This window comes from Molossus molossus, unplaced genomic scaffold (genome assembly GCF_014108415.1).
Source record: "Molossus molossus isolate mMolMol1 unplaced genomic scaffold, mMolMol1.p scaffold_m16_p_12, whole genome shotgun sequence".
In the NCBI taxonomy this organism is placed as follows: Eukaryota; Metazoa; Chordata; class Mammalia; order Chiroptera; family Molossidae; genus Molossus; species Molossus molossus.
The window spans coordinates 86685014-86712817 of NW_023425347.1; the positions used below are offsets into that span (position 1 = coordinate 86685014).

General features: G+C 50.8%; 1 protein-coding gene across 1 annotated transcript; it reads left to right on the forward strand.

Annotated features, from left to right (window-relative positions):
- Positions 1–27804, forward strand: CRYBG2 (crystallin beta-gamma domain containing 2). The gene is made up of 20 exons (XM_036256171.1): positions 1–77; positions 5500–7990; positions 8379–8426; positions 8518–8630; positions 8799–8928; positions 11009–11148; positions 11950–12076; positions 12299–12334; positions 12674–12810; positions 12962–13088; positions 13381–13520; positions 13606–13732; positions 13986–14018; positions 14146–14258; positions 20242–20371; positions 22558–22697; positions 23050–23173; positions 24832–24990; positions 27396–27555; positions 27661–27804. The coding sequence occupies exons 2-20, from the start codon at positions 5555–5557 to the stop codon at positions 27747–27749; spliced, it is 4509 nt and encodes a 1502-aa protein (XP_036112064.1). The 5' UTR covers positions 1–77; positions 5500–5554; the 3' UTR covers positions 27750–27804.

Here is a 27804-nt window from a genome sequence, read left to right on the forward strand (position 1 = left end):
GCCCCACCGCAGCAGAAGAGCAAGGCCCAGCAGCAGCAGCTCCAGGCCCATTGGACACCTGGGTCCCCACACAGACGGTGAGTACAGGTGTGTCCCCACATGAGACAGTGGTGGGAGGAAAAACTGGCCTGGCTGCCCTTTCTGGGATCTCGGCCTCATCTCCAGACTTCTTCAACTCCAGGTCCATTCATTCACTCCCTGAGCATGAACTGACTGCCATCCCCTCCCCACCCAACTTGCCTTCCTCCTCCTCCCCTCACCCACAGCCTACCTCCTGGAACCCATTGCTGCTCTTCTCTGTCCACCGGAGGAGGGGGAGATCCTGTCACAGAGAGGATAGGGGAGGGGTCACCTTTTCTTCAGCAACACCCACCACTCCCTGGTTCTGTTCAGGTGACCACAGAACCCACCTGGGAATTGGCACCAGCCAAAGTGTTGGGTGTCCTGGGGCAAGCTGCTTAACCTCTCTGGTCCTTGAGTTGTCGAGTAGATTTGGTAGCTGGAGATGAGGTGGTTACAGAATTATGCTTTGAACTCCAGAGAGTTGGGTTGCCAAAATAGCTGGGATGCTTATTAATAACGCCTCGGTCGCAGCAATAATTACCCTACCAGGCTCTGTGTCAGCGGAACAAGCTGACCACAGGAACAAGCACCGAGATTCCCAAGCCTTGATTTTTGTTTTGAAATGACTCTCCCAAATCTGCTTTAGAGGTGAAAGGATGGGTCCCCTAAAACTCACCTGGGAAGGAATGAACATGGCACCTCTCTAGGACCACCAGGAAAGGGCACTGGGCCTCAAACAGGGCTCTGAAAAGTTCCTAATGACCATGGTGGTGGCTGTCATTTATGGTTTGTTTCCTAAACATAATCCTATTTCTTCCTCAAAACAGCCCCATGGAGCAGGGCTATTCCTGCTCTGCACTCCCATGCCGCAATTACAGTAGGGAAACTAAGGCTCAGAGAGGTTACATCACTTGCCCAAAGCAAACTAGAAAGTGAAGGGACCAGAATTTGAATGCGGGTGCCTGTGCTCTAACCACTTCTCTATGCTGCCTCTCAGAGGCCTGTCGGCCCTGTGCAGACCGTGGAGGGTTGCCGTGTGGACTCCAGGGTTTTCTCGGACTCTGTGGAGGTGGAATGGTGGCACTGCGGTAGCAGAGGCAGCATCAGGGATGCCCAGGCCTCTGGGCAGGAGTCAGGGTACCTGGTGCTGTGGCAAGGAAGAAAGAGATGTGGGACCTCGGCTGGCTCAGACACCTGCTCGGGTGCCCCACCTGGGGGAGAAGGGCTGCAGAGAGAGGGAAGGTGGTGGAGGAGAAAGGCCTTGGAGAGAGGGCAGAAGAAGCAGTAGGCTTAGCTGGGGGGCACTGGGGCGGTACCTGCCACTCCCGGGCTATTTTGGGTCCAGGTGGATAATGACAGACTCTGGCAGGAGGCTAGGGTTCACTTAGAGAGGAGGAAGTGGACCTCCAGGGACATCATTCTTCTATGTCCCCAGGGTTTCTGAGCCAGGATTTGCGAATATAAGGGGTGGGGAGGCGGGACACAGTTGGGTCTGCAAGTGGGAATGTGTGTGCATTCTAGGGTGTGTGTCTGTGCTCACGTGTAGGCAAATTTCAAGAGGAGGAGGCTGGGGCTGTCAATTGACAGTGTGCCTGTATTATGAACGTGTGCTTGTGTCATTGTGTCTGTGTGTTTTTGTGTGTCTGTGACTTGTATGTTGCTGTGTCTCTGAGTGTATCTGACTATAAGTCAACATAAGTGTCTGTGTTTTTGTTTTTGTGCCTGTGCTACTCTGTGGGTCTGTGCTGGTGTCTGTGACAGTGTGCGCTGGTGTGATGCAGCATGTGTTTGTGGGCATGTGAGCCTGAAGACTGGTTTGGCCTAGTTTGGGGGTGACTCACAGGTAAGCGGGGAGAATCCAGGACTTGTTGGGTTAGATGGGGCTCTTTCCCACACTACCCCCGCCCCTTCCTCAGCCTCTCCCTTCTCAGCCCCACACACCTTGTTTGGAGGTCATAGGTTACCCTGCCAACAAATTCTCTTTTGATATGGGGCCCTGGAGAAGAGAGGACTCTGGGAATGGGCACTCTGGTGGCCTAGGAAAAACATCCTGGGCCACTGGGGTGTGTCTTCAGAGCAAGGACAAAAAGGGGGAGCTATAGGCAGGCAGATCCCAGCATAATTTGAAGAACATTCTAGCAGTCCAGGCATCAGTCAGGTCAACTGTCAAATGGTGACCTCCCTGTCTGTAGAGGTATGCAAGCAGAAGTGAATGACCATGTGCTTGTGGAATGAGTGACTATGAGGGGTGTTGCCCAGGGGTTGGGTTGGGCTGAGAGAAGTATTGCATTCTGATTGTTGGGAGGTCACTGACAATATCGAATTTGATTAGCAATGGCTTCCTTTGAAGCTGCTTTCCTGTTGCTTTGTCAAAGCCTATGGGGCCTTCCCAATGTGTTCCTGTTTTTATATCTAACTCTTTTAGACTCCTAGGATACCATCTTCCATTAGAAAGTTGATTTTCAGTGAACTAATCAGGGACTAAGGCATCACCTAACACAATTAGCATTGAATAAACGAATAAGTGAATGAGTGAATAAATGAATAAATGACTTAGAACCCAGGGGCTTTGCCCCTTACTATTAATGCCATTAGGGACAGGGAATCTCATCAAATGGTAGTTGTTACTATTGTTATTCAGAAATGAAGAGGAGACTCAGAGGGACTCAGTGAGAGGGTGAAGCTCCATGTGGGGGAAATTGAAGCAAGGAGGACAGGGGTTCTGTTGGAAGAAAGTGGGCTCCCGGTTTGGCTCAGCGGTAGAGCATCGGCCCGTGGACCAATAAGTCATGGGTTCGATTCTGGCCAAGGGCACGTACCTCAGTTGTGATTCATCTCAGGCCCTGACTGGGGTCCTGCAGGAGGCAACCAGTCGATGTTTCTCTCTCCCTCCTACTCTATCTGAAGATAAATAGAAAAATATCCTCCGAAGAGGATTAAAAAAAAAGGAAAGCGGGCTCCTTAGTCAGGACAGAGGAGGGGTTAGGGCCTCAGTGAAGGGCCATGAATCCAGGGCCTCAAGTGTCTGCGTGTGTCCTGCTCTCAGGAATTCTGGCCTGGGAGAGGATCGGGGCTCTGTCTCAGCCCGCCACCTTGCCCATACACAAGGCTTTTCTGGCGCCGCTCAGACCCTGTCCTGGGTTAGGCCACACGCTGTCACAGCCACCAGTGGTCCCTGAGTCAAGTCAGGCTTCCCTGGGCCTCAGCCCCTTTCATCTCTGCCCCTCATAAAATCTGAGTCACTGCTGGGGCCACAGGGCAGGGTCAAAGTTCTGGATTCCACCAGCTTAGGAGAGAGGAAGATAGAGATGGGGGAGGGAAGTTGGGGCATGGGTCCATTTCTGGTCTTAAATTCTTTTATAGTGGTCTAGGGGCTGCCTTATGGAGAGGAGGAGCAGACCCGAAGACAGGCTGGGCCTGAGGCTGGGGATGAACAGGTTGACTTCACGGGTCCTTGGGGCCTGAGAATAGGATTGCCCTGGTCAATGTGACTTGGAAGTCAGAGTGGGGGCTGGATGGCCCCTCCAGGACTGCTGTGGTCCCCTGGCAAAGCAAACCTCCAAACCATGAGTATCTATTTACCAGGTAAGTACACTAGGGAGTTTGGTATAGTGGTTAAGCACCTAGGGCTGGCGTTCAAGTCTTGCCTCTGCTACTTTGTGACTCTGGGCAAGTTTCTTAACCTCTCTGAGCCTTTTCCCCCCTCATCTGCAAAATGGAAATGTTTGTTTATAATTTAATAATAATTTATTCTTTATGAGGTATCAAATGCATGGATTCTTTTGAGGATTCCATAGGACAGTGCATGTAAAGGAGTTAGCAAGGTGTTTGGCACAGAGTGAGCCCTCAACAGATGGCCGTTGTTGTTACTGTTGAAACAGGTTCACTTGAGAGTTTTTAGGGAGCTTAGAGGTCTTCTCAGAGAGATGTCATTATTATCCCCTATTTAGTAAAGGAGGTAATGGAGACCCCGAGAGAACAAGGAGGGTCAGAAAAAAACAAAGACCCAGGCTCCACCCCTTTAAAGAGTGAAAGTAAGCCCTGGCTGGTTTGGCTCAGCAGTTAGAGCATCAGCCCTTGGACCAAAGAGTCTCGGGTTCAGTTCCAGTCAAGGGCATGTACCTTGGTTGCGCTTCATCCCCGGCCCTGGTTGGGGTCATGCAGGAGGCAACCAATCGATGTGTCTCTCTCACATTGATGTTTCTCTCTCTTTCTCTCCCTCCCACTCTGCCCGAAAATAAATGGAAAAATATCCTCCGGTGAGGTTTTAAAAAAAAAGTGAAAGTAAGATGTGCTCTGCTGGAGAAGACCCAAGAATAGCCAGATGTGCTCAGAGCCTTGGCCTGAGGGAAGATGCCTAGACATGGATTTAGATATGACTTCACACCCCAGCTTGCAATTTGCCAGGTGCATCACCCTGGGCCAGCCACTCCTATTTTCTGACCCTTGGCTTCTTATTTGTACAATGGGGGAAATAATGATAGACAAGAAAATTGAGGGAAAGTGCGTTCAAGTCCAAAGTGCTGGGTCAGGAGGAGCTTCTTGAAGACCCACAGATGCATCCAGATAGGCACCTATGCTCTGACAGTCACACCGCATGCTGCTGCTGGAACACACGTGTGCACACCTGCTAGTGTTTGGTCACAACTGTCCAAGAGGACAGCAGGAAGTTTCTGAGCCAGCATTTTAGTTTATAAGGCGGGTTTGTGTTCTTTCTCTCTTATTGCATCCTGACAATAACCCTATGAAGCACATGCTCTTATTATTACAGTTTTGTGGCTTGGAACCCTGAAGCTTGAAGGGGGAAAGTGGGCTGCCTAGGGTTATCTAGCTAGTGAGTGACAGAGTCACAGGAAACCCAGCTCTGCTTGAGGCCAAACTCTCCCTTCCCTTCCCTTCCCTTCCTTTCCCTTCCCTCCCCTTCCCTTCCCCTCCCTTCCCCTCCCCCTCCCCTCCCCTCCCCTCCCCTCCCCTCCCCTCCCCTCCCCTCCCCTCCCCTCCCCTCCCTTCCCTTCCCTCCCCTTCCCTTCCCGTGGCAGGAACAGGGTCAGAACAATTGCTTAATTTTTAGCTTTCTGGTTTTCCAGTTTTGAGCCCCTGGAGACCTAGACCCAAGGCTTCTCGGGCATAGTCCCAGCCCCATCCATAGACCAGTGGGTCAGACCATAGGCCTTTCTCTACTCTCCCTTCCCTCTCCTTCCAGGTTCAGGCCACAGTCTCACCCCTGGAAGGACCCTGGCATAGAGGATCACCTGAAAGTGGGGAGAGGGCTGAGAGTATTATGCCCATTTTACAGATGAAAAAACAAAGGCCCAAAAGGTCAAATGACTTGCCTGAGGTTACCCAGTCTGACTTGACAGAGGTAATTATTCTGCACTACAGAGAGCCACTCTCACCACCCCTGACCCCGTCTCTTTTTTCTCGCACCATCTGCAGGGAACTGGGTCACAGTGAGCCAAGGACACTTCAGGACAGGTTGCTGGGGCCCAACATGGAGGAGGCAGGCGGGTGCCCGGCTCTGGCCGAGGCCCGAGTGGTAAGTGCCAGACTGACATGGCGGCAGCAGCCCCCTGCCCAGGAAAAGATCAGACATCGTTTTCACAAGGTGTCCCTGGTGTCAGAGGCCCAGATAGAAGCCCCCCAGGAGATGTTTGAGTACGGTCACCGTGGAGAGGAAGTCAATGGTTTTGCTGCCAGGGGAGAAGAGACTGTGAATCACCAAGGCCCCCAGATTGGGGCTGAGAGCTTCCAGAGCCATGGGCCCATCTTTTCCAAGAAGTACACACTACCCCCCAAGGAGAAAAGGCTGGTGGGAAGGCTGAAAGAGTTTGTGGACCAGGGTGATGGCATCTCCCAAGACCCTAGGACTGAGCCACCAAGCCTGGGAGCCATGGCCAGGACTGAGCTGCTGGTGCCCCTGTCTGGGCCCCGTGAACCAAGCCCCCACCCTCGTGTGAGCCGTGAGGAACGGCGGGTGACACGCACTGTGCGGACCACTGTGGTGGTAGGGGGGCGTGTGGACCGACGGGTGAGCAGCTCTGTGACCTTGGAGCCAGCGCCCCCGAGCGAGGCCCTGCCAAGGGGTCGCAGTGCTGTCCGGGCAGTGGTGGTGAGCCCCAGGGCTGAGGGCTCGCCCAGCCGCAGTCAGGCCCTGGAGCTGCTGAGCAGTCGGCTTCCCAGGCCCATGGCTCCTGTGCCAAGGAGTCCCGGTCTGGGCAGCACAGTGGGCACAGCCCTGGGGCAGCTGCCTGAGATGGGGACAACAGAACCAACACACAGATCTGCCCTGGACCCTGCAGGTATCCCAGAGGGTGCTCACCCACCTCAGAACCAAGAGGTTCCTGCAGCCCACCCAGACCAAGACCGAGCTCGGGATGCCAAGACCCATGAGGTCACAAGGGTGCAGGGAGCCTCCAACCCCACCCAGTTCCCTCTCCACACCACTCAGGGCCTCACACCAGTACCCTCTTCTTTTAGACTTCAGATCCACACCCCCTCCCTGGGTCTAGACCACCCTCCTGAGCAGCCTGTGGTACCCACTCACCCCAGGGCCCAGCTCACTCTTGACCCCAGGGGACCTCAGGCCCTGCCTTCTGTAAAAAGGGAAGGGCTCACAGATACCCCTGCTGCCACCATCATGCCCATGGTCAGGAGTGAAGCTGTTATGGTCCCTGGAGAACCTTCATCCTCTACAAGAAGGAAGGCTATCCCCAGCCCAGGAAATCTTTCTGCTCCATCTTCCCCAAGGAATAAGGTTCTTCAGGACTCCAAAAACATCCCTGTCTTCTCCCTTTCTCAGAAAGAGACAGTGCAGGGCCCCAGTGTTCCTGATGACCCACCTGCCACCCAGAAAGAGGTTGTGCAGGGTCCTAGTGCTCCTGCTTCCTCACCCCCCAAACCAACCAAGGTTGTCCAGGGCCCAGAAGACAGGTCTAGCACCCACAAAGAGGTTGTCCAGGGTATTGAAAGCAGCCTTGACCCTTCCCTCACTGAGGAAGAGTCTGCTCAAGGCCTGATCGCTCCTGCTATCTCATCCCCCCAGAAGGATAAGGTTGTCCAGGGCTCTGAAGGGAGTCCCATCTCACCTCCCACCATAAAAGAGGTTGTCCAGGGCCCTGCTGTTCTCCCTGCTCCCTCTTCCTCAGTGGGCAAGGTGCCCCCCAGCCCAGGAGGCCCTTCTGCCCCAATGTCAATGGGAGCAAAGGCCAGCCTAGAGTCCCAGCTTGTCCCTGACTCCAGTGAAGACAAGATGCTCCCGGAGCCAACAAGGGAAGAGGAGGAGGTGGCCCTGGCGGCTGACCTGGAGATTTTCCTGGACACCCTGCGGAGCATGGAGCCCCCTGAGATCCTCCGCACTCACCGGCTGCCAAGAGCCCCCCGATCCTCCTACCTGGCCATGTATGCCACACTGCCCGCTATCGAGGAGGACCAGCCCACGCCATGGGCGCTGGGACCCAGCCCCCAGGAGGTGCCTGAACTGCAAGAAAAGGAGGAGGAGGAGGAAGAGGAAGAAGAACTAGAAAACCCCTACCTGAGTGACGATGAGAAGCTCCAGCGCAGGCAGGAGAAAGCTGGGCCCAGCCCCTCCTGGGACCCCTGCCCTGCCAAGCCCTCCCAGGCCTCTTACTCTCCTCTGGAGATGATGAAGAAGCATGTTACAGATGTCAAGGGCTCCCTCTCAGAGTTAGGGCCAGAGTGGCAGGCGGGCACGAAGCCCACTTCCCGTCTTGAAGGCAGTCTTTTATTTGGTGGTCTGGTGTCTACTACCAAGGAGGCCCCCACCTTGGAACCACTGGGCACAAAGCTGTCTGCTCTGCCTCCTCATGGGGCACCAGGGCTCAGAAAGGTGCCAGGACAGCTGCCCCTGCTCTGCAACGAAAGGTCACTTCCAGAGAAGCCCGCATGTGCCAGGCCCCCTGAGGGCTGGGTGAGTGAGGCCTTGGGCGGGCAAGGGAGGGTGCCTGGCCTCACCAGGGTTTGGATGGTATGAGGACCATGGTAGTGGGAGGCAGTCTTCAAAGGCAGAGGTTTGGGCCTGAGGTATGGCTCAGTGTGCAAGCTACATCTCTCCGGGCCTCAGTCTCCCTGTCCAAACAGAGGAGGCTTGCACTGTGGATTCCAAAGGGCTTAGTAACTCCAGTCTCTTGGACGCTGGGGAAGGGGAGTGATAGGGGCCCAGCTCCTGGGACAGGGTGGGTTGGGGACAAGTGTGGTGCCTTCTATGGGGGTAGAGGCCGATAGCAAGGTTGTGGGAGGCAGTAGTGGGAGGCAGTACGAAGACAACCCTGTAGGACTTACCACTGCCTCCATTCCAGAGCCCAGCACTGAAGCCCCAGGGCAAGCTGAACACCAGGCCGGGAAAGGTAGGGGCGTGGGGGGCAAGTGTGTGGGTGGGGGCAGCAGGAGGTGGGAGCTCAAGACAGATCCTGAGGATGCCCTCTGCGTTTCCTCCAGGTGATCCTCTTCTCAGAGCCCGGCTGTCAAGGCAGCAGCAGGGAGGTTTGGAAAGACATTGTTGATGCCTCCAGCTGGGCCCATGTGGCCTCCATAAGGGTGGTTCGAGGATGGTGAGTGCAGAGTACCCAGAGAGGGGGCTGCTGCCTGTGAATCTGGGGCGACAAGCACAGCGAGTAGTGCCCAGGCCAACCTGGCAGAAGCCCCCTCAGCCACCCACAGATCCTGCCTTGTGGGTACATTCTCTCCCACCCAGTGACCATGGGTCTCTGTGCCCACAGCTGGGTGCTATATGAAGAGCCGGAGTTCCGGGGCCGGAAGCTGGTCCTGCCTGAAGGAGATGTGGAACTCAGAGCCTCAGGGCCAGCGTGGAGTATCCAAAGCATTGGCTCCCTGAGGAGGGTTGTCTGGGTGAGTGGGCTGGCATTGGGGCCAGATGTTGCCCTGTCTACCCTGGACCCCAGACCCTAAGGAGGGAGAAAGACTCAGGTGCCTAGAGTTGGAATCTCTGGGACAGATCATACTGGGTAGTGGGCCAAAGGGAGTTTATTATAGACTCACCTATAGATTCCAGACCTTGGAGCCAACTGGGGGGTGTTCCGTTTGGCTTGAGGAGGCAGGGGCCAGGCAGAGGCCAAGCCCCAGGATGGGAAAGCAGCTCTGGAGAAAGATTCCGATAGGACAGCACAAACAGGTACAGGTGGGGGTGGGTATGGGTGCTCCCCATCTCCGGGGCCTAGGCTCTTAGGCCCACACTAAGACCCAAATTGCCTTGGACGTTCGTTCATTCATGGGTTCAAGGATGCTTGATAATGTCCGCTGCGTGCCAACCACCATGCCAGGCAATGAAGGGTGGAGGAGACCTGCTGTCTGCCCGGCAGGACTCAGAGTCAATCTAGGGTCTCAGGGTGGGGTTTAAAGCAGGAAAGCCACATAATAAGATTAGGGATCTGTAAACATCCCCTGGCTGTCAGGAGAAGAGACTGGATGGGGATCCTAGAGGCAGGAAGACCAGGAAGGACTGTGATTTTCAGCCAAGGAGCACTTCTGAATTTTGAGGGAGGGATGTGTGGTTTGAAAAGGCATAGTCACTATTATAGTTTCATATCTGTAAAGTGGGGGAAAAGCAATATTGTTTTCAGAACACCAATTTACAAACTACCAAAATTAAACTTGACAAAACCATCTTGGCCACTAGGGAGAACCAGAAGAGAAAGCAGGGCCAATCAGGACTTCTGTTTTGTTTTGTTTTTACTGAGAGGAGGAATAACTTGAAGTCCAGAGCTGTTGCAATCCTCCCGATAAGAGAGGACGAGCTGCCGATTCTTAACTAGGGCAGTGGCCCTACCACGCGAAGGAGAGGACAGTTTTCAAAGCCTCTCCAGAAACACACAAATGTTTGTGGACAATTTATTGAATCTTCTCATGATAAAGTCACTGTTGTGTGGGAGGTAATGAGGCACAAGAGAAAAACAAGGGCTTTGAAGTTAGGTGAACCTGGATTCATTTTATTAATTCAGCATTGATGGGACACTTAGTGTGTTCCAGGCACATAGGAGGTGCTAAGTGAACAAAAACTGAACTTCTCTGTTCTTGGCCCTACTATTTACAGGCTGTGTGCCCTTGGGCAGACTGCTTAACTTCACTGAGCCTCACTTTTTTTTTTTTTTTAATTTTATTTTTGTTACAGATGTTTCTCCTTTTGAGCCTCACTTTTGAATGGAGTAATAACTCTCATTGAGAGGTTTAAGTGAGATGGAGTAGGACATGCCCTTAGCACTGTGCCTTGCACTCAGTAGATGCTTCGTAAACATCTAATGAAGGAGTCAATGAAAATGATTCTGGTGAGGAAGAAACACCCAGAATACAGAGAAGACCTGCTACTTCCTGGGATGGGGTGCAGGTGGAGCCAGTCTGAACAGAGGCAGGAGTTGTACATAAAGGAATGGTCAAAGTTAGACTTTAGGAAGCAGCTGTCCATCCCCCTTGTCCGTCCACCAGGCTGGAAGTAGGCTATCCACAGACAAGGAGGAGGGCATGGCACTTGGTAGGCTCCTGCTGAGAACTTTGGTCTTAGATCCTGAAGGTTCAGGGACCAACAAGGGCTTTGGTCTTGGGATTGTCTGGCTGACCTTAAGAGTACACCCCAGCCCAGCCAGTGTGGCCCAGTGGATTGAGTGTCACCCCATGCACCAAGATGTCACCGGTTTGATTCCCAGATAGGGGCGTGCAGGAAGCAGCCAATCGATGATTCTCATCGATGTTACTATCTCTCTCCCTCTCCCTTCCTCTCAAGTCAATAAAGAAAAAAAAATTAAAAAAAAAAAAGAGTACACCCCAGTCGATCTCCTGGCTTCTGGGGAGACAGTCACAGAGGTTTTCCAGAAATTCCCTGGAACCCTGGCTGGGCAGACTTGAGGAGCAGGTGCAGACAGGGGTGGTCTCCGAGGGGTGCTGTTTTACACTCTATTTTTCCACCCTTCTCGCGCAGGACTACATTACCCCAGAGATCAGTCTGTACTCTGAGGAGGGTCTCAAGGGGGAGCAAATGAAGCTAACCAAATCCTTGGAGGACCCTCAGAGCCTGAAGAGGCCCCTGCAAGTGGCATCTGCCACTGTCTCTGCAGGACTGTGAGTCTGGGCTGTTCTGGAATCCCTTCATTTAACATTCACTCTGCTGGGTGCTGGGGACACATAAGTGAAAGGCAGTTCCTGCTCTCAAGAAGTGTTCAGTCTACTGGTGGGGACGAGGAAGTAAGCAGACAGAGGCAATCCAGGGTTCCGGAATGGGGGAGCACAGAAAAGCACCAAACCAGCCTGAGGTCACAGAAATCTTCCGGGGGAGATGCCTCAGCTTGGAGGAGCTCAGAAGAATGTAAGCTCCCTGAGGGCAGGGATTGTCTGTTTAGTTCAGTACTGTGTCCCTTAGTGCCTAAAGCAGGGCCTGGAACCTGGTAGATGCCACAAATATTTGTTAAGTGAAGAGATGTGGGAAAGAGTATATTTAGCAGAGGGAACACCACCTGCAAAGGCCCAGTGCTGAGAGACCTAAGCTTTGAAAATTCAGTCTGGTCAGAGAAAGCAGCAAGTGGGGAGATGTGAGGACCAGGAGGAAGGCAGGGGGACAGGCCTCTTTGTTCAGCTGGACTGTATTGTGAGGCTAACAGGAAATTACTGAGGATCTTTAAGCAGGTGTGTGTACTAGAAAGAACTCTCCAGCTGCTGTGTGAAATGAGACAGGGTCAGGCCAGAGGACAGGACACTAATGGAGTGACTACTGTATGAGATTATGGGGAACTGAAATGCCCTCCAGAATCACCTCGACAGAGGCCTCTCCCCCAAAACCTCCTTCTTCTCTCTAAACCTTCCCTCCCATTCACCAATCTGTGTCCCTGGGCGTCTGGGGTACAGCCACCTCTCCGCCTCCCCCAGGTGGCTGCTGTACCCCAAACCCTTCTTTGAAGACACTCCCTGCATCCTGGAGCCTGGAGAGTACCCCACCTCTGAGGCCTGGGGTACATCAGACCCCAGCGTGGGCTCCCTGAAGCCCATGAGATTGGTAAGGAGTAGGTAGTCCCAAGTAGCCCCATCCTGCAGTCTGGGGAAAGAGGCAGGGCCTGTGATCTCCTACTGGGAATGGGATTACCCCAAGAGGTGGGGGATAGGGGAGACATGGGATTGACCATTTTTAGGTATCTCAGGATCAAGTATATCCTAGGTCACCAGCCCCTTCTGCATTCCCAACCTCTGGGCTGGTGTCTCAGCTCTGTCTCCTCTACAGGGTTGCCCAAGAGTGGAGAAGCCAGGGGAGCCCAAGGTAAGAGTCTGGGCTTCTGGGTCAAAAAGGACCTTTGAGTGGGTTGTGTATATGTGTGTGGCCATTGTGGCTGGAACTAGAAGACTGGACAGGAGGGTCCTGGGAGCCAGAAGCTGGGTCTTGGAGGTTGGAACCTGATGGGCTCACTGGGAACTAGATTTTCATGTGTAAGAACCAGGTCAGAGGTCAGAGAAGAGATGGGGAATTGGGGCATGGAGCTCAGTGAAGGAGTGGGAGGGCTTAGCTTGGGCTGATGCTGGGCAGAGCCATCCTGGGCTGGCTGTGTGTGTTGGTAGGTCCAGATCATTCGCACCAACCCCACCAACCTCTTTCCTCCAGGCTGTAGTATATGAGGCCCCAGGCTTTCAGGGCCGGAGCTGGGAAGTGAGCCGAGATATCTACAACCTTCAGCAGCCAGAGGACAGCCATAGCCCCCACCTGGCCTCCGTGGGGTCCCTTCGAGTTCTTGGAGGCTGGTGAGGACTCAGGACCCTTCTATCTTATCCTACCCACTGGGCTCTACCCTGGGGGTGGGAAGTGATCTGGGCTGCCTAGGGGTGGGGGCAGTTGTCTTACACATCCAGGGACCCCCTGTGATTGAGTCTGTCTTCCTCCGCCCTCCCCTAGTTGGGTGGGCTACGAGAAGGAAGGCTTCCGGGGTCACCAGTATCTGCTGGAGGAGGGGGAATACCCTGATTGGTCACATTGGGGAGGCTATGACGAGGCGCTGACCTCCCTGCGGGTCATCCGGACGGTAAGCAATGGCAATTGGGCCATCCTTCTGCCTCTGGCCACAACCATACTCCCCCAATCCCCCCCCCCCCCGCGTTCAGTTTGTTTAGAGAATTTATGTTCCATCTCCCTGTTCGCCAGAGCACCTGAAGTGTTTCCCTGAGGTGTAGCCTCTCTTCCTCTTGCTGCTTTTCCCCAAGCCACACTGATCGCCTCACCCCAGAGTTCCCTGGTGGTCTGCCTCGCTGAGGTTTAGTCACTCCCAGGGGTTTCAGTGAGTGGGTGGGAGACACCTGACTATTCCTGGGGCCCAGGACTTCGCGGACCCGGCCGTGGTGCTGTTTGAGGCCGTGGACTTCGAGGGGCACCGCGTCGAGGTGAGCGAGGCATTGCACGACGTGGAGCTGGCGGGACACGGCCCCCACACGCAGGCTATCCACGTGCTCAGCGGCGTGTGAGTGACGGCGGGGCGGGCCGGGGGCGGTTCCAGCAGAGGGGCCGGCTCCGCCCCGCTGATCCGCGTCCCGCCCTTTCTGTAGGTGGGTGGCCTATCAGGAAGTGGGCTTCTCCGGGGAACAGTACGTGCTGGAGAAGGGAGTGTACCGCAACTGCGACGACTGGGGCGCAGGCAACAGCGCCCTCGCCTCGCTTCAGCCGGTCCTGCAGGTGCGTTCCGACCGCAGGAGGCGGGGCCTCTGGGAGGGTGGGGCTCGGAGTCCGGGATGCTCCCACCTCCGCCCGGGACTGGAAGGACCCGCAGGGAGCTGGGGAAGGAGTCTGAGCCTCTGGAAGGGGAGGAGCTAATGCAGGTTTCAGACTTGGGAGAGCTGCGCCGGGGTTGGGAGTTTTGAAACCCGAGGGACTGAGGCTAGCGGCTGGTACCCTCCTGAAGTCTTGAAACTCTGGTCTCTCCTTTCAGGTGGAGGAGCACAATCTGCACTTTGTCTCAAAGGTAAGGAGCTGGTGGGGGCCTCTGTTTTCTCTTCCCTCGTTTCAAATCTCTCCGCCTCTTTCTTTTTCTCTCTGGCTCACTACATCGCCATCCTTCACTTTCATCTGTTTCCCGTCTCTGCCCCCAGATTCAGCTTTTCTCAGGTCCCGACTTCCTGGGAGATCACATCTCCTTCGTCGATGACCAGGCTTCTCTGCCCACCTCTTTCCAGCCCCAGTCCTGCCGTGTCCACGGCGGAAGGTGAGGATGTGGGGATGGGGGTGGCTAGAAGGTGCTGCCATGAGTGCGGAAAGTGGGGCGAACGTGCCCTGAAGCGTTTGGAAATATGGCTGTAGAAAGAGGGTCTTTGTAAATGATTTCCTTACTCTGGCTTCCTTGAAATGAGCAATTATACCCTGAAGCATTCAATCTTAAACAAAGCAAAATAAAGTTTTAATGGATATTTAAAATTTGTGGATAGTATAGTATAAAGAACCCCAATTTTGTTTCATCTATCCCACTGCCTTTTTTTTTTTTTTATCCTCACCCGAGGACATTTTTACATTTTTTGTTCAGGTAGAGTGGGAGGGAGAGAGAGGAAGAGAGAGAGAGAGAGAGAGAAACATCAACATGAAAGGGACACATCGAGTGGCTGCCACTCGCACGACCAACCAGGGCCAGGGGCAAACCGCAACCGAGGAACATGCCCTTAGTGGGAACCGAACCCGAGTCTCTCTGGACCGCAGGCTGATGCTCCAAGCTCCAATCACTGAGCCAAACTGGCCAGGGCTATCCCTCTGCCTTTTAAATTTTTTTAGTGGAGTATTTAAAATTCCCCACCCAACATAAAATTTCACAGGTAAATAACTTTAGCATGTATCTCTAATAAGAAAGCCCACCCCACACATATAACCACAAGTTGTGACATCTAATAAAATTAACAATAATTAATACCTAATACCCAGTTCATGTTCAAATTTCTCCTGTTGTCTCACCAAATGCTTTTTAAAATTGGTTTGTTTTTCTCAGGAGCCAAACGGGATCAACACATTGTATTTGGTCAGTTTGGTCTCTAGTATATAACATGCCCCCTTCCTCTTCATTTTGTTTTATACCATTTATTTGTTTGAAGAAACCCAGTAATTTGCCCTGTGAGTTTCCCATCTTCTGTATTGGCTGATTGCTTCCTAGTAGTGTCTTTTAACTTGTTCCTGTGTGCCCTGTATTTCCTGTAAACTGGTAGTTAGATCTGGAGGCTTGATGAGATTGAGGGTGTTTTGGTGGCATGACTTGTGTAGATGGTGCTGTGCACTTCCCACTGCATAACATCAGGAGACTTTTGTCTGCTTGTCCCACTTTTTTGTTGTTATTGTTAATCCTTGCCCTAGTACCTTTTTTCCACTGATTTTTAGATAGATTGGAAGGGAGGGAGGGGGAAAGAGAGAGAGAGAGAGAGACAGACAGACAGACAGACATGTGTGAGAGAGACACACCAACTGGCCTCCCGCACAACCCCAACTGGGGCTGGGGATGGAACCTGTAACCCAGGTACTGCCCTTGTTCAGGAATCGAACCCAAGACTCTTCAGTCCATGGGCCCACACTGTAATTGCTGAGCCACAAGGGCTAGGCTGAGCTTGGGTTTTATATCTGTGAAACAAGGATGCTAACATGGCCCTAATTTCTTTTCTTTTCTTTTCTTTTTGAGAGAGAGGGGAAGAGAGAGAGAAACATCAATATGAGAAACATTGATCTGCTGCCTGCTGCATGCCTCCTAACAGGGATTGAGCCTGCAGCCTAGGCATGTGCCCTGACCTGGAATGGCACCGGCGACCTCGGTGCTCAAGAGGACACTCAGCCAACTGAGTCACACCACCGGGCCCCAATAGTTTTTTTTTTTTTTTAAATAATGTCCTTGTTTTTCTGGTACAATAAGATGCTCCAGGATAATTTTGCCCTCCTCCCCCACATTTGGAATTGGCCATTTCCCAAGGAACTCTGGCTCCTTTTAGTGGGAAATACTATTTAGAGACCAAAATCTGCATGCTAGGTGTTTTAAAATTACAATACTAATATTGCTACTAACAGTGAAAACCAGTGAATGCTGTTTGAGGTTTCTCTGTGGTTCTTTTTGTCCTCAGGATATTCACCTACATCCCATGCAGCATGTACAGTTCAAAATATTGTGGTTTTTTGTTTTTTGTTTTTATCCTCACCCGAGGACATTTTTGCAATTTTTGTACAGATAGAGTGGGAGGGAGAGAGAGGAAGGGAGAGAGAGAGAGAAACATCGACGTGAAAGGGACACATCGAGTGGCTGCCACCCACACGACCGACCAGGGCCGGGAACAAACTGCAACCGAGGTACGTGCCCTTAGCGGGAACCGAACCCAGGTCTCTCAGGACCGCAGGCCGACGCTCTAACCGCTGAGCCAAACCGGCCAGGGCCAAAATATTGTGTTTTTAAGACATTTGAAGTAATGTATGGTTTTTTTTTTAATATAAAGTTAGCCTGGTTTATTTAATTTATTTTAATTTTTAGGAATATTTTTTATTTTTATTTAATTCTGTTTTTTGTTGCTTTTTTTTTTTAATCCTCATGTGAGGATATGTTTCTATTGCTTTTTAGATAGAGTGGAAGGAGGGAGGGAGAGAGAGAAAGAGAGAGATTGATGTGAGAGAGACACATAGATTGGTTGCTTCCTGCACGACTCTGACCAGGGCGGGGCTTCAACCCGCTACCCAGGTACGTTCCCTTGACTGGGAATTGAACCTGAGACCCTTTGATGCGCAGGCTGATGCTCTATCCACTGAGTCAAATGGGCCAGAGCTAATTCTGTTTTGTTTGTTTTTTTCCAATATGTTTTTATTGATTTATTTAGAGAGAGAGATAGAAACATCCATGTGAGAGAGAAACATCAATCAGCTGCCTCCTGCATGCCCCCTACTGGGGATCAAGCCCACAGCCCAGGCATGTGCCCTGGCTGGGAATTGAACTGGGACCTCTGAGTCCATGGGACAGTGCTCAATCCACTGAGCCACACCAGCCAGGCCTAATTCTGTTTTTTAATTATGTAACATATTTATAGTGTTTCTGTATTAGCTTGGGATGCTATAACAAAATACCATACACTGGGTAGTTTAAACAACAAGAATTTATTTTCTCACAGTTCTGTAGGCTGGGAAGTATTGGCCAATTCAGCTTTCTGGTGAGGGCTCTCTTCCTAGAAAGCAGATGGCTGCCTTCTACTGTGACCCCACACATGGTAGAAAGAGATCTTCTTTTTATAAGGACACTAATCCCATCATGGCTCTGCCCTCATGACCTCATCTAAATCTAATTATGTCCCAAAAGCCATTATTTGAGATTAGGGCTTCAACATAAGAATTTTGGGGCCCTGGTCGGTTTGGCTTAGCGGTTAGAGTGTGGGCCTGCGGTCCAGAGAGACCCGGGTTCGGTTCCTGCTAAGGGCATGTACCTCAGTTGCAGTTTGTCCCCGGCCCTGGTTGGGTTGTGTGGGTAGCAACCACTCGATGTGTCCCTTTCACGTCGATGTTTCTCTCTCTCTTCCTCTCTCTCCCTCCTACTGTATTTGAGAAAAATGTCCTCGGGTGAGGATATATGAAAAAAAAAAAAGAGAGAGAGAATTTTGGGGAAACACAAACATTCAGTCCAAGCAGTTCCAAATTCAAGACTTAAAACTTTCGCTTCTATCTTTGTCCCTGCTACCTTTTCTCCTCCTTCTCCTGTAGGTGATTTTTGTTTAGGGTTTAGTTTATTCATCCATTGTTTCTTTTTGAAGGTATATGTAAATATACACTCGTAAATTTACATATAACTGTAGAAACCAAAAAGGGGACAAACGGGAGGCAGACAATTGATGTTTCACTCTCACAATGTTTGCCTCTCCCTCTAAAATCAATAAAAATAAATAAATATTAAAAAAAAATTTTTTTTCTTGCCTTGGCTGATTTGTCTCAGCAGTTAGAGCATCGGCCTGCGGTCCAGAGAGACCCGGGTTCGGTTCCCGCTAAGGGCACGTACCTCAGTTGCAGTTTGTCCCCGGCCCTGGTTGGGTCATGCGGGAGGCAGCCACTCGATGTGTCCCTTTCTCGTCGATGTTTCTCTCTTTCTCTCTCTCTCTCTTCCTCTCTCCCTTCCACTCTATCTGAACAAAAAATGTCCCCAAGGGAGGGTAAAAAAAAAAAAATTTTTTTTTCTTTATTAATATTTAGAGAGAGAGGAAGGGAGAGGAATATAGAAACATCAATAAGAGAGAACATTGATCAGCTGCCTCCTGCATGCCATCCACTGGGGATCGGACCCACAAATTGGGCATGTGCCTTGACCAGGAAACTAACCAGCAACCTCTTGGTGCATGGGTCAATGCTCAACCACTGAACCACACCAGCCAGGCTAAATAAATAATTTTATTTATTTTTTATTGTTATTTAAAAAAATTTTTTTCTTTATTGATTTTTTTTTTTTTTTTTAGAGGGAGAGAGAGATAGAAACATCGATTGGCCACCTCCTGCATGCCCCCCACTGGGGATTTGACCCACAACCAGGGCATGTGCCCTGACTGGGAATCAAACCAGTGACCTCTTGGTGCATGGGTCGACGCTCAACCACTGAGCCACAGCAGCTGGGCAATAAATACATTTTAAAAAGGAAAAGAAAAGCATACTATAAATTACAGTGATACACTTTGTATTTTTACTTAACAATTTGGAGATCACTTATATCTCTTTAAGAGGTTGAGCTCATTCCTTTTTACTGCTGTGTTATATTTTACATTCTTAGTGTATTGAACCAGTCCCCTGCTGATGGATATTTGGGCTGCCTCAGTGCTTTGCCATTGCAGGCAGTGCTGTAATGAATGGTCATGTGTACATGTGTCATTTTATGTTTTTGGCAGTGTCGTTGGGATAGATTTTAAAAAATAGGATTGCTGAGTAATTAATTGTACATAGAATTTTGTTTGATATTGCCAAATTTCTTTCTTTTTTTGGTGGGGGGGGTGGTGGTTAATCCTTACCTGAGGATATTTTTCCATTGATTTTTTTTTTTTTTTTTTTTTATCCTCACCCGAGGATATTTTTCCATTTTTTGTACAGATAGAGTGGGAGGGAGAGAGAGGAAGGGAGAGAGAGAGGGAAACATCGACGTGAAAGGGACACATCGAGTGGCTGCCACCCGCACGACCAACCAGGGCCAGGGACAAACTGCAACCGAAGTACGTGCCCTTAGCGGGAACCGAATCCCGGTCTCTCCGGACCGCAGGCCGATGCTCTAACCGCTGAGCCAAACTGGCCAGGGCTTCCATTGATTTTTTAAGATAAAGTGGAAGGGAGGGAGAGAAAGAGAGAGACAAACAGAAACATCGATGTGAGAGAGACACATCAATTGTTGCATCCTGCATGACTCCAGTTGGGTCCAGGGATCAAACCTGCAGCCCAGACACATGCCCTTGACTGGAAATTGAACCTGTGACCCTTTGGTCCATGGACCAATGCTGTAACCTCTGAGCCAAACCAGCCAGGGCACTCAGTCCTTTTTTAAAAAAATTGTTTAAATATGTTAATATGTTTTTATGTAGCAGGTTCTTTTTTTTTTATTATTTATTTTTTTGGTACATGCCCCTAGCAGGAACCGAACCCAGGACTCTCTGGTCTGCAGGCCGACGCTCCATCCGCTGAGCCAAACTGGCCAGGGCAATATGTTTTTATGAATTTTTAGACAGAGCGGAAGGGAGAGGGAGAGAGAAAAAGACACATCGATGTGAGAGCAGGACATCGATCAGCTGCCTCCTGCACATCCCCTACTGGGTATTGAGCCCACAACCCCGGGCATGTGCCCTGACCAGGAATCATACCGGCAACCTCTTGATGCATGGGATGACACTCAACCAACTAACCAACTAAGCCACACCGGCCAGGGCTCAGTCAGTCCTTTTTTTTTTTTTTTTAAGTCCAAATAAGAGCCTTTTATTAGTTGGCCAGCGTCTCATTCCGAACACGCCTGTGACAGTCTTCAGAGTCAGCTCAGTCAGTCCTTTTTTAAGTCTGACTTCAGTCCTCGCTGCTTCAGTGCCTGTTCATCCTTGACTTCCTCTGATCGAGGGCACGGATCATGATCAAGTGTGCATTCATTCTGCTGTATCTCAGGGGGCCTAGGCAGGCTGAAGGCGGGACAGATTCAGATACCCGCCCATTCATGTCCTCTCACCCTTCCCCTTCCCCAGCTGGATCCTGTTTGATGAGAAGAACTTTGAGGGTGACCAGCACATTCTCTCTGAGGGCGAGTTCCCCACTCTCACGGCCATGGGCTGTCTGGCCTCCACAGTCCTGGGCTCCCTGAGGAAGGTGCCCCTGGTGAGTGCCCCTGTCCAGTTCCAGGCGATCCCTGAGGTGGGGGTTGCTGCTGGGGCTTCCTCTTCTCACTGCGGGTGGGCTCTTGGGGCTTGAATCCAGTCTTCCTCAGAACCTCCCAGGGCTTCAAATCCAGTTCAACTTACTAGAGATTTATTGAGCACCTGCCAAGATAGGTCCTGGGGACAATGAAATAAAGCAGAAACAGCCCCACCTTGAAAGAACCCATGGTCATATTGACATCAGATTATAATGCAGAATGGTGTGTCCACGTACGGAAGTGGTACACGGACAGGAGGGACTAGCACTCACGTGGGCTGGGGGGCAGGGACCAGACTGCTGAGGCTGTGGCCTGTGCAGGGAGGGGTGACACAGAAAGATGGCTCTGCTGTCATGGGAGAACGGATGGGCGGGGCAGGCAGTGGGGTTGCAGCTGCAGTAAGCCAGGATGAATCACGATGTCTTGGACCAGGGAAGAGATGGAGAGAGATGACATGGGCCATATTAAAGAGCTCGAGTCTGCAGGACTTGCTGACCAGCACTGGGTGGGCAGCAGTGGGAGCACCGGCGGACGCTCACTGAACACACACCATGCTCCAGGCTTAAAAAAAATTCTTTTTCTTTATTGATATTAGAGAGAGGAAGGGAGAGGGAGAGAGATAGAAACATCGCTGTTCTCTCTTATCGATGTTTCTATCTCTCCCTCTCCCTTCCTCTCTCTCTAAAATCAATAAAGAAGCCCTGGCCGGTTTGGCTCAACAGTTAGAGCGTCGGCCTGTGGTACAGAGAGACCCGGGTTCGGTTCCCGCTACGGGCACGTACCTCGGTTGTAGTTTGTCCCCAGCCCTGGTTGGTCGTGCGGGTGGCAACCACTCGATGTGTCCCTTCACATCGATGTTTCTCTCTCTCTCTCTTCCTCTCTCTCCCTCCTGCTCTGTCTGAACAAAAAGTGCAGCCCTGGCCAGTTTTGCTCAATGGTTAGAGCATCAGCCTGCGGTCCGGAGAGACCCGGGTTCGGTTCCCGCTAAGGGCATGTACCTCGGTTGCAGTTTGTCCCCGGCCCTAGTTGGTCATGCGGGTGGCAGCCACTCGATGTGTCCCTTTCACGTCGATGTTTCTCTCTCTCTCCCTCTTCCTCTCTCTCCCTCCCACTCTATCTGTACAAAAAAAATGGAAAAATGTCCTCAGGTGAGGATAAAAAAAAAGCAAAAATGTCCTCGGGTGAGGATAAAAAATAAATAAATAAATAAATAAATAAATAAAAAAAAATAAAATCAATAAAGAAAAAAATATTTTTAAATAAATAAATAAATAAAAAGGGCTCTCCATATACTAAGGTGTTCAGTCTTCACCTCAACCCTGTATGGTTTGTTACTATTCCCATCTCCCTTTTCCAAATGTGAAAACTGAGGCATAGAGAGGTCACGTGACTTGCTCCAGGTCACTCCGCTGGTAACAAGCAGAGCTGGGTTCTTCCTGAGGCGGCCCAGGTCCTGAGTCCAAGCTCTTTACAACTACACTCTGGGCTCTGAAGGCAGATAGATCTGGTTCTCAAGCCCAGCTTTAGAGGTTTAATCTTCTCCAGCCTCAGTTTCCCCTGTGCTAAGCAGGGATAAAAAAGCACCTACCTTCTAGGGTTGTTGAGAAGTTATAATGAAATCAGGTAAAGTGCTTAGCACAGAATCTGGCGTGTGGTAAGCCTCAAATATATGAGAACTGCTATAATGAACAGTATAATTAGTACCCTATTTTTTTTTAAGTCTTTTTTTTAATTGATTTTTTAGAGGGAGAGGGAGAGAGAGAAGCATCAATGTGTGGAACATTATTTGGCTGCTGCTTGCCCATCCCCTTCCCTCAAACTGGGAATCGAGCCTGCAACTCAGGCATGTGCCCTGACCAGGAATTGAGCCAGCAACTTTTTGGTGCCCAGGGCAACATCCAACCAACTGAGCCACACTGACCAGGACTAGTACTGGGGAGAAGGTTTGAGGGGCAGTGGGGGGCCTAGTCTGGCACATGCTGTATCTGGGACTGGGGAACACCCAGCTGGCAGTATACAGGAGTCAGGAGCCTGTGGGGTGACCTCAGGAGGGAAGAGGGCCTGAAATACCCATATGAGAGTCGGAGGGCTGAGTCTGGGACCAGGGCTCGTGTGGTTTCACTGTTTCTCCATGTCCCTGGGTCCCCAGCACTTTTCAGAGCCCTCCATTTTCCTGTACGGACTGGAGTGCTTCGAGGGAAAGGAGATTGAGCTCAGTGGAGAGGTGCGGAGCCTGCAGGCGGAGGGCTTCAACAACCATGTGCTGTCCGTGCGGATCCAGGGGGGCACGTGAGTGGGTTGTGAGGAGGCACAAGGGATTGGGGGCTACTAGTAAGTGAGGGCTGGGTCCCTGGTTTCTTCCCTTCTGTTCTCTCCCCTCCCAGCCAGGAGGGAGGGAGAAATGGACTGAGGAGGGTCATGGATTCTCAATGAGCCCAGGGAGGAAGGGGCTCTTCAGGATCCTCCTCTGCCCTGCAAACCCCAAATCCACTGCCAGCCTCTCTCTCCCCCTGGGGACCCTAACCTCAGGCAGAGGAGCCCCAGCAGGAGAGAAAAGGAGGTAGAGAAAGATCTGACATTCCTGCCTTCTCTGTCTGTTTGTCTGGCTCCTCTCTGTGTCTCTGGCACTTGCTGGGCCCAGCTGGGTGCTGTGTGAACACAGTGACTTCCGGGGCCGCCAGTGGCTGGTGGGCAGCTGCGAGATCACCAACTGGCTGACCTACAGTGGCACTCAGAGGGTGGGCTCCCTCTACCCCATCAAACAGGTGGGTAGCATGGCAGGTTGAGTGTGTCCATGACGGCCTGTCTGGGTGTATGTCTGTCTGTGTTTCCCACGTTTCCCAAACTCAGCATTTGTGTGCTTTTGACAGAATTTTTACCACATTGTCATTCCTCTTGAACCATTAAGTACTTAATATTTTTCTCTAAATCAACTCACCATTTTTTTCTACTCTATCCTTATCCCAAAGAATAATATTCATGAAATCATGGGTTTGATGTGGGTGTATGATTTTTCCTTATTAGACAATATAGTAAATACATTATCATTAAAATTTTAACAATAAGTTTATCCATGTAGGACTAAAAATGATCTGTGTACTACCCAGCAGTAGTAAGCACACCTCATTTTGGGCAGCCCTGTGCCCACATGTCTGGACTTGGGTCTGATTTCTTAATGTGGCAGCATGGCCCTGGAGTCTGTGTGGGTGTGCATGTGCTGTCAGGGTGTTCCTGTGTCTATGAAGTCATTTGTGACCAGTGGTTTGTGTGTTTATGACTACATGTGCCTATGACACTGTTGAGAGTGTGTGAAGATATTGTGTGTCCCTACATTCACAGACTCTTAGAACATCAGCGTTAGAAGAAATGTTGGAGTTTATCTCCAACTCCCACATTTTACAGATGGGGAAATAAAGGTCCAGATAAGTGGACAAGGATTTGTTCTCTAATCTTGGACAAGTACTATACCTTTATGGACCTCAGCTTCCTCATCTTTAAAATAGGGGTAATAGAGCCCTGGCTGGTTTGGCTCACTGGTTAGTGTCAACCCGTGGACCAGAGTTGCGGGTTCGATTCTGACCAAGGGCACGTACCTGGTTGTGGTCTGGTCCCCAGCCGTGGTCGGGCCGTGCGGGAGGCAGCCAGTTGATGTGTCTCTCTTATGTCGATGTTTCTCTCTCTCTCTCTCTCTCTCCCCCTCCCACTCTATCTGAAGATAAAAGGAAAAAATATCCTCGGGTGAGGATTAAAAAATATAATGAAAAATAAAATAAAATGGGGGTCATACATATATGGTGGAGTTGGTTTGAGGAATGAAGATAAATACTGTGTGTAAAGTCCTTAGAACAGCGCTGGAGTGGGTAAGCACTCAACAAACGTTAGCTGATTCTCATTACTATTACTGCCATCATCAGTATCCAAGGTCTCCAGCTGATTTGAGGCAGAGCCTGATCTGATGTCTGACAGTGCATTGTCAGCCCCGCCATGGTACCTCTTCAGCATGGGTGTGTGTGCTCATCTGTGTTTCTATACGTATCCATCCTTTTAGCAAACAGAAGTGCTTGATGCGTAGTAGGATGGGGCGATGGGTGTATTGGTTAGGAAGTATGAGTTTGCATGGCTGTGAGTAACCTGTGCAGCCACATGGTCCTTGGGTGTATCTACCAGTGTGTCCCTCTGCACACGTCTGTGGGTATCTATGGACATGGAACTGTGTGGGTGTGGATGTGTGCTATGGATGTGCCTTTGGTATTTGTGTGGGAAACAAGGGGTGACTTAAAGGAAGGCCAAGGAAGGTATAGGGGCAGAAATGAGGGCTTGGGAGGTTGGGATACTGGAGGGTCCAGAGTTATGGGTGTTGGGGGCCCAGGTGGGAGCACCTCTGCCCTAGGAGCCCTGACTCTCAGTTCCCTCTGCTCACCAGCGCCGGGTTTATTTCCACCTCTGGAATGTGGCACTGGGGGGATTCCTGGCAGTGCCAGATCACGTGGAAGACATGAAGGCAGGCCGTGTGGTGGTCTCTGAACCTGGAGCTGGAGGTAGCTGCATCTGGTACTATGAAGATGGGCTGCTGAAGAACCAGGTACTGGTTTAGTGGCTGTGACAGGGCCCCAGGCTTACACAGACTCACCTCGGGGAGTCCCAGCCCTGTCAGCAACAGGACCCACCCTTGGGCCAGGGAGACAGAGAGACACACACAGATACCAAGACCCGGAGGAGGTGGAGAATGCAGGCTGTGCACGCCTGGGCAATTCAGGCTCTTCTCTGGGCCTCAGTCCCTCATCTGCAAAACAAGAGCATTGAACCAGATACTTCTAAGGGACTTCCCAGCTCTGATATCCTGTGACAGAACTTGGATCCTAGTAATAATGATAGATTCACTCCACAAATATTTCCTGAGCACCTACTGTGTGCCCGGCCCTGTTCTAGGTGCTGGGAATACAGCAGTGACAAGACAGAAACGACTCTTGCCCTCCTGAGCTTATGTCCTAGTTGGGAGTGGCAGAAACAGCTTAAATGAGTAAAATATCTTAGTACCTTAGATGATAGAAAGTGCAATAGAGCAGTGATTCAACCTTTTTCATCTCATGGCACACAAACTAATTACTAAAATTCTGCGTCACACCAAAAAATAAGTATAATTTTGATATAAAAAAATGATAGTAATTACCTACCTTTTTTGCTCCAAAGTGACTTTTTTTTTCCTCACCCGAGGATATTTTTCTATTTATCATCAGATAGAGTGGGAGGGTGGGAGGGAAAGAGAAACATCGATGTGATAGAGCCACATTGACTCGCTGCTTCCTGCACAGCCCGACCAGGGCTGGGGATGAATTGCAACCGAGGTACATGCCCTTGACCAGAATCGAACCCGTGACTCATTGATCCACGAGCTGATGCTCTAACCGCTGAGCCAAACTGGCCAGGGCTCCAAAGTGACTTTTTAAAAAAAATCAGGTGTCTATAAGGGTTTAAGGCACCAAGGGTTTATGTATAAGGGTTTTTGGTACCAAGAATTAACCAATCAGTTGCAAACTTATTATGCAACATGACCAATAAGATGCAACTCTGTTATATGACCTATATATTTATGATTCAAGACAGGGCATTCACACCAGATGGCTATTGTTGTGTTGGCTGTTTTCATTTTTTACTTGGCAATCTAAGGGAAAAGAGGTCAGTACCCCTGACTAAATAGTCAGGTATTGCATGTTTTAAAAGTCTTGTGACAACCCGGCCTATGTGGTTCAGTGGTTGAGCGTTGACCCATGCACCAGGAGGTCGCTGATTTGATTCCCGGTCAGGGCACATGCCCAGGTTGTGGGCCCGATCCCCAGTTGGGGGCATGCAGGAGGCGGCCAATCGATGTTCTCTCTCTCATCGATATTTCTATCTCTTTGTGTCTCCTGTCCTCTCTCTTTAAAATGAATAAAGAAAAAATATTTTTAAAAAAATTCTTGTGACAGCCCTGGCTGGTTTGGCTCAGCGGTTAGAGCGTCAGCCTGTGGCCCAGTGAGACCCCGGTTCGGTTCCCGCTAAGGGCACGTATCTCAGTTGCAGTTTGTCCCCGGCCCTGGTTGGGTCGTGCAGGTGGCAACCACTCGATGTTCCCTTTCACGTCGATGTTTCTCTCTCTTCCTCTCTCCCCCTCCCACTCTGTCTTAACAAAAAATAGAAAAAAGTCCTCGGGTGAGGATAAAAAAAAATTCTTGTGACAAACAGGTTGAGAATTGCTGCAACAGAGGAAAAAACAAATGACTAAAAGGAATAGGAAGTACCAGTAGCTCTGACAAGGGGAGCCCTTTCTGAGGAGGCAGGCATGCGGATATCTGAGGGAAGTGTTCCAGGTAGAGGGAACTGCCGTACAAAGGCCCTGAGGTAAGACATGCCTGGCATTTCCCAGGACTAGCAAGGCCACGTGAATGGCTGGAGTGAAGTTAGTGAAGAAAGAAGTAGCAGGAGATGATGTCAAAAAGGTTACGGGAGTATAGGTTTGTAGGCTATTAAAAGGGGTTTGTCTTTTAATTGAAATGAAAGGGAACACTGGCTATGTACTAGGTGCCATGTTAAGCCCTTCACATGCATACCTCATAAAATCCTTAGAGGGCATTATGGGCAGGTTCTGTTTTACTATTCATTTTACAGGTTAGGAAGGCAGAGCACAGAGAAGTTAAGTAAGTGGCTGAAAGTCACACAACCAACACGTGTGTCAAGGCTTATCTAATGCTAAAGCCTGTGTTTTGGGAGTCAGTCATGGAAGGTTTCCTGGAGGAACTAATGTTTGCAGCCCTTTTATGACTTCTCATGTTGAACCCTCACAACAACCGGCACTCAGGGATTCTCCAAGGAAACCGAAACTCAGGAGGATTAAGAGATTTGCCCAGGGTCACAGTCCATAAGGATTCAAAGCTGGGTGTGTTGAAGGTGTCTTTCTTTGGTGGGATCCCTGTGGAGGGGATAGTGCCTGATGACCTCCTGGGGCCTCAGGTGGCCCCCACCATGAGCCTGCAGGTGATCGGGCCCCCTAGCCCAGGCTCCAAGGTGGTGCTGTGGGCCGAGAGCCGCCTACCCCGTCAGACGTGGAGCATCAATGAATCGGGCCACATCTGCAGCCAGATGTTTGAAGGTCGGATCCTAGATGTAAAGGGTAAGGTGGGGATGTGTGTGGGAGAAGTCACCTGAGGGGGCTGAGGGCAGTGGAGTCCCCAGCTTGCTCTGACCATCTGTCTCTCATCTCTTACTCCTCCCCTAGGTGGCCGGGGCTACGACCGGGACCATGCAGTGCTGTGGGAGCTGGCCAAGGACAGGGCTTCCCAGATCTGGGCAGTCCATGTACTTTGACACACCCTCCCAGCCCTAGAGGCTTTCTCTGGCATGAAAAAAATTTTATATTTTT

Bases quoted from the DNA above. Each gene is read 5' to 3' on its own strand.
- CRYBG2 (XM_036256171.1), top strand. From the start codon at position 5,555: ATGGAGGAGGCAGGCGGGTGCCCGGCTCTGGCCGAGGCCCGAGTGGTA. The intron at 7,991-8,378 runs GTGAGTGAGGCC...CCTCCATTCCAG, and splicing joins CCAGGCCCCCTGAGGGCTGG to AGCCCAGCACTGAAGCCCCA. The intron at 8,929-11,008 runs GTGAGTGGGCTG...CTTCTCGCGCAG, and splicing joins CCCTGAGGAGGGTTGTCTGG to GACTACATTACCCCAGAGAT.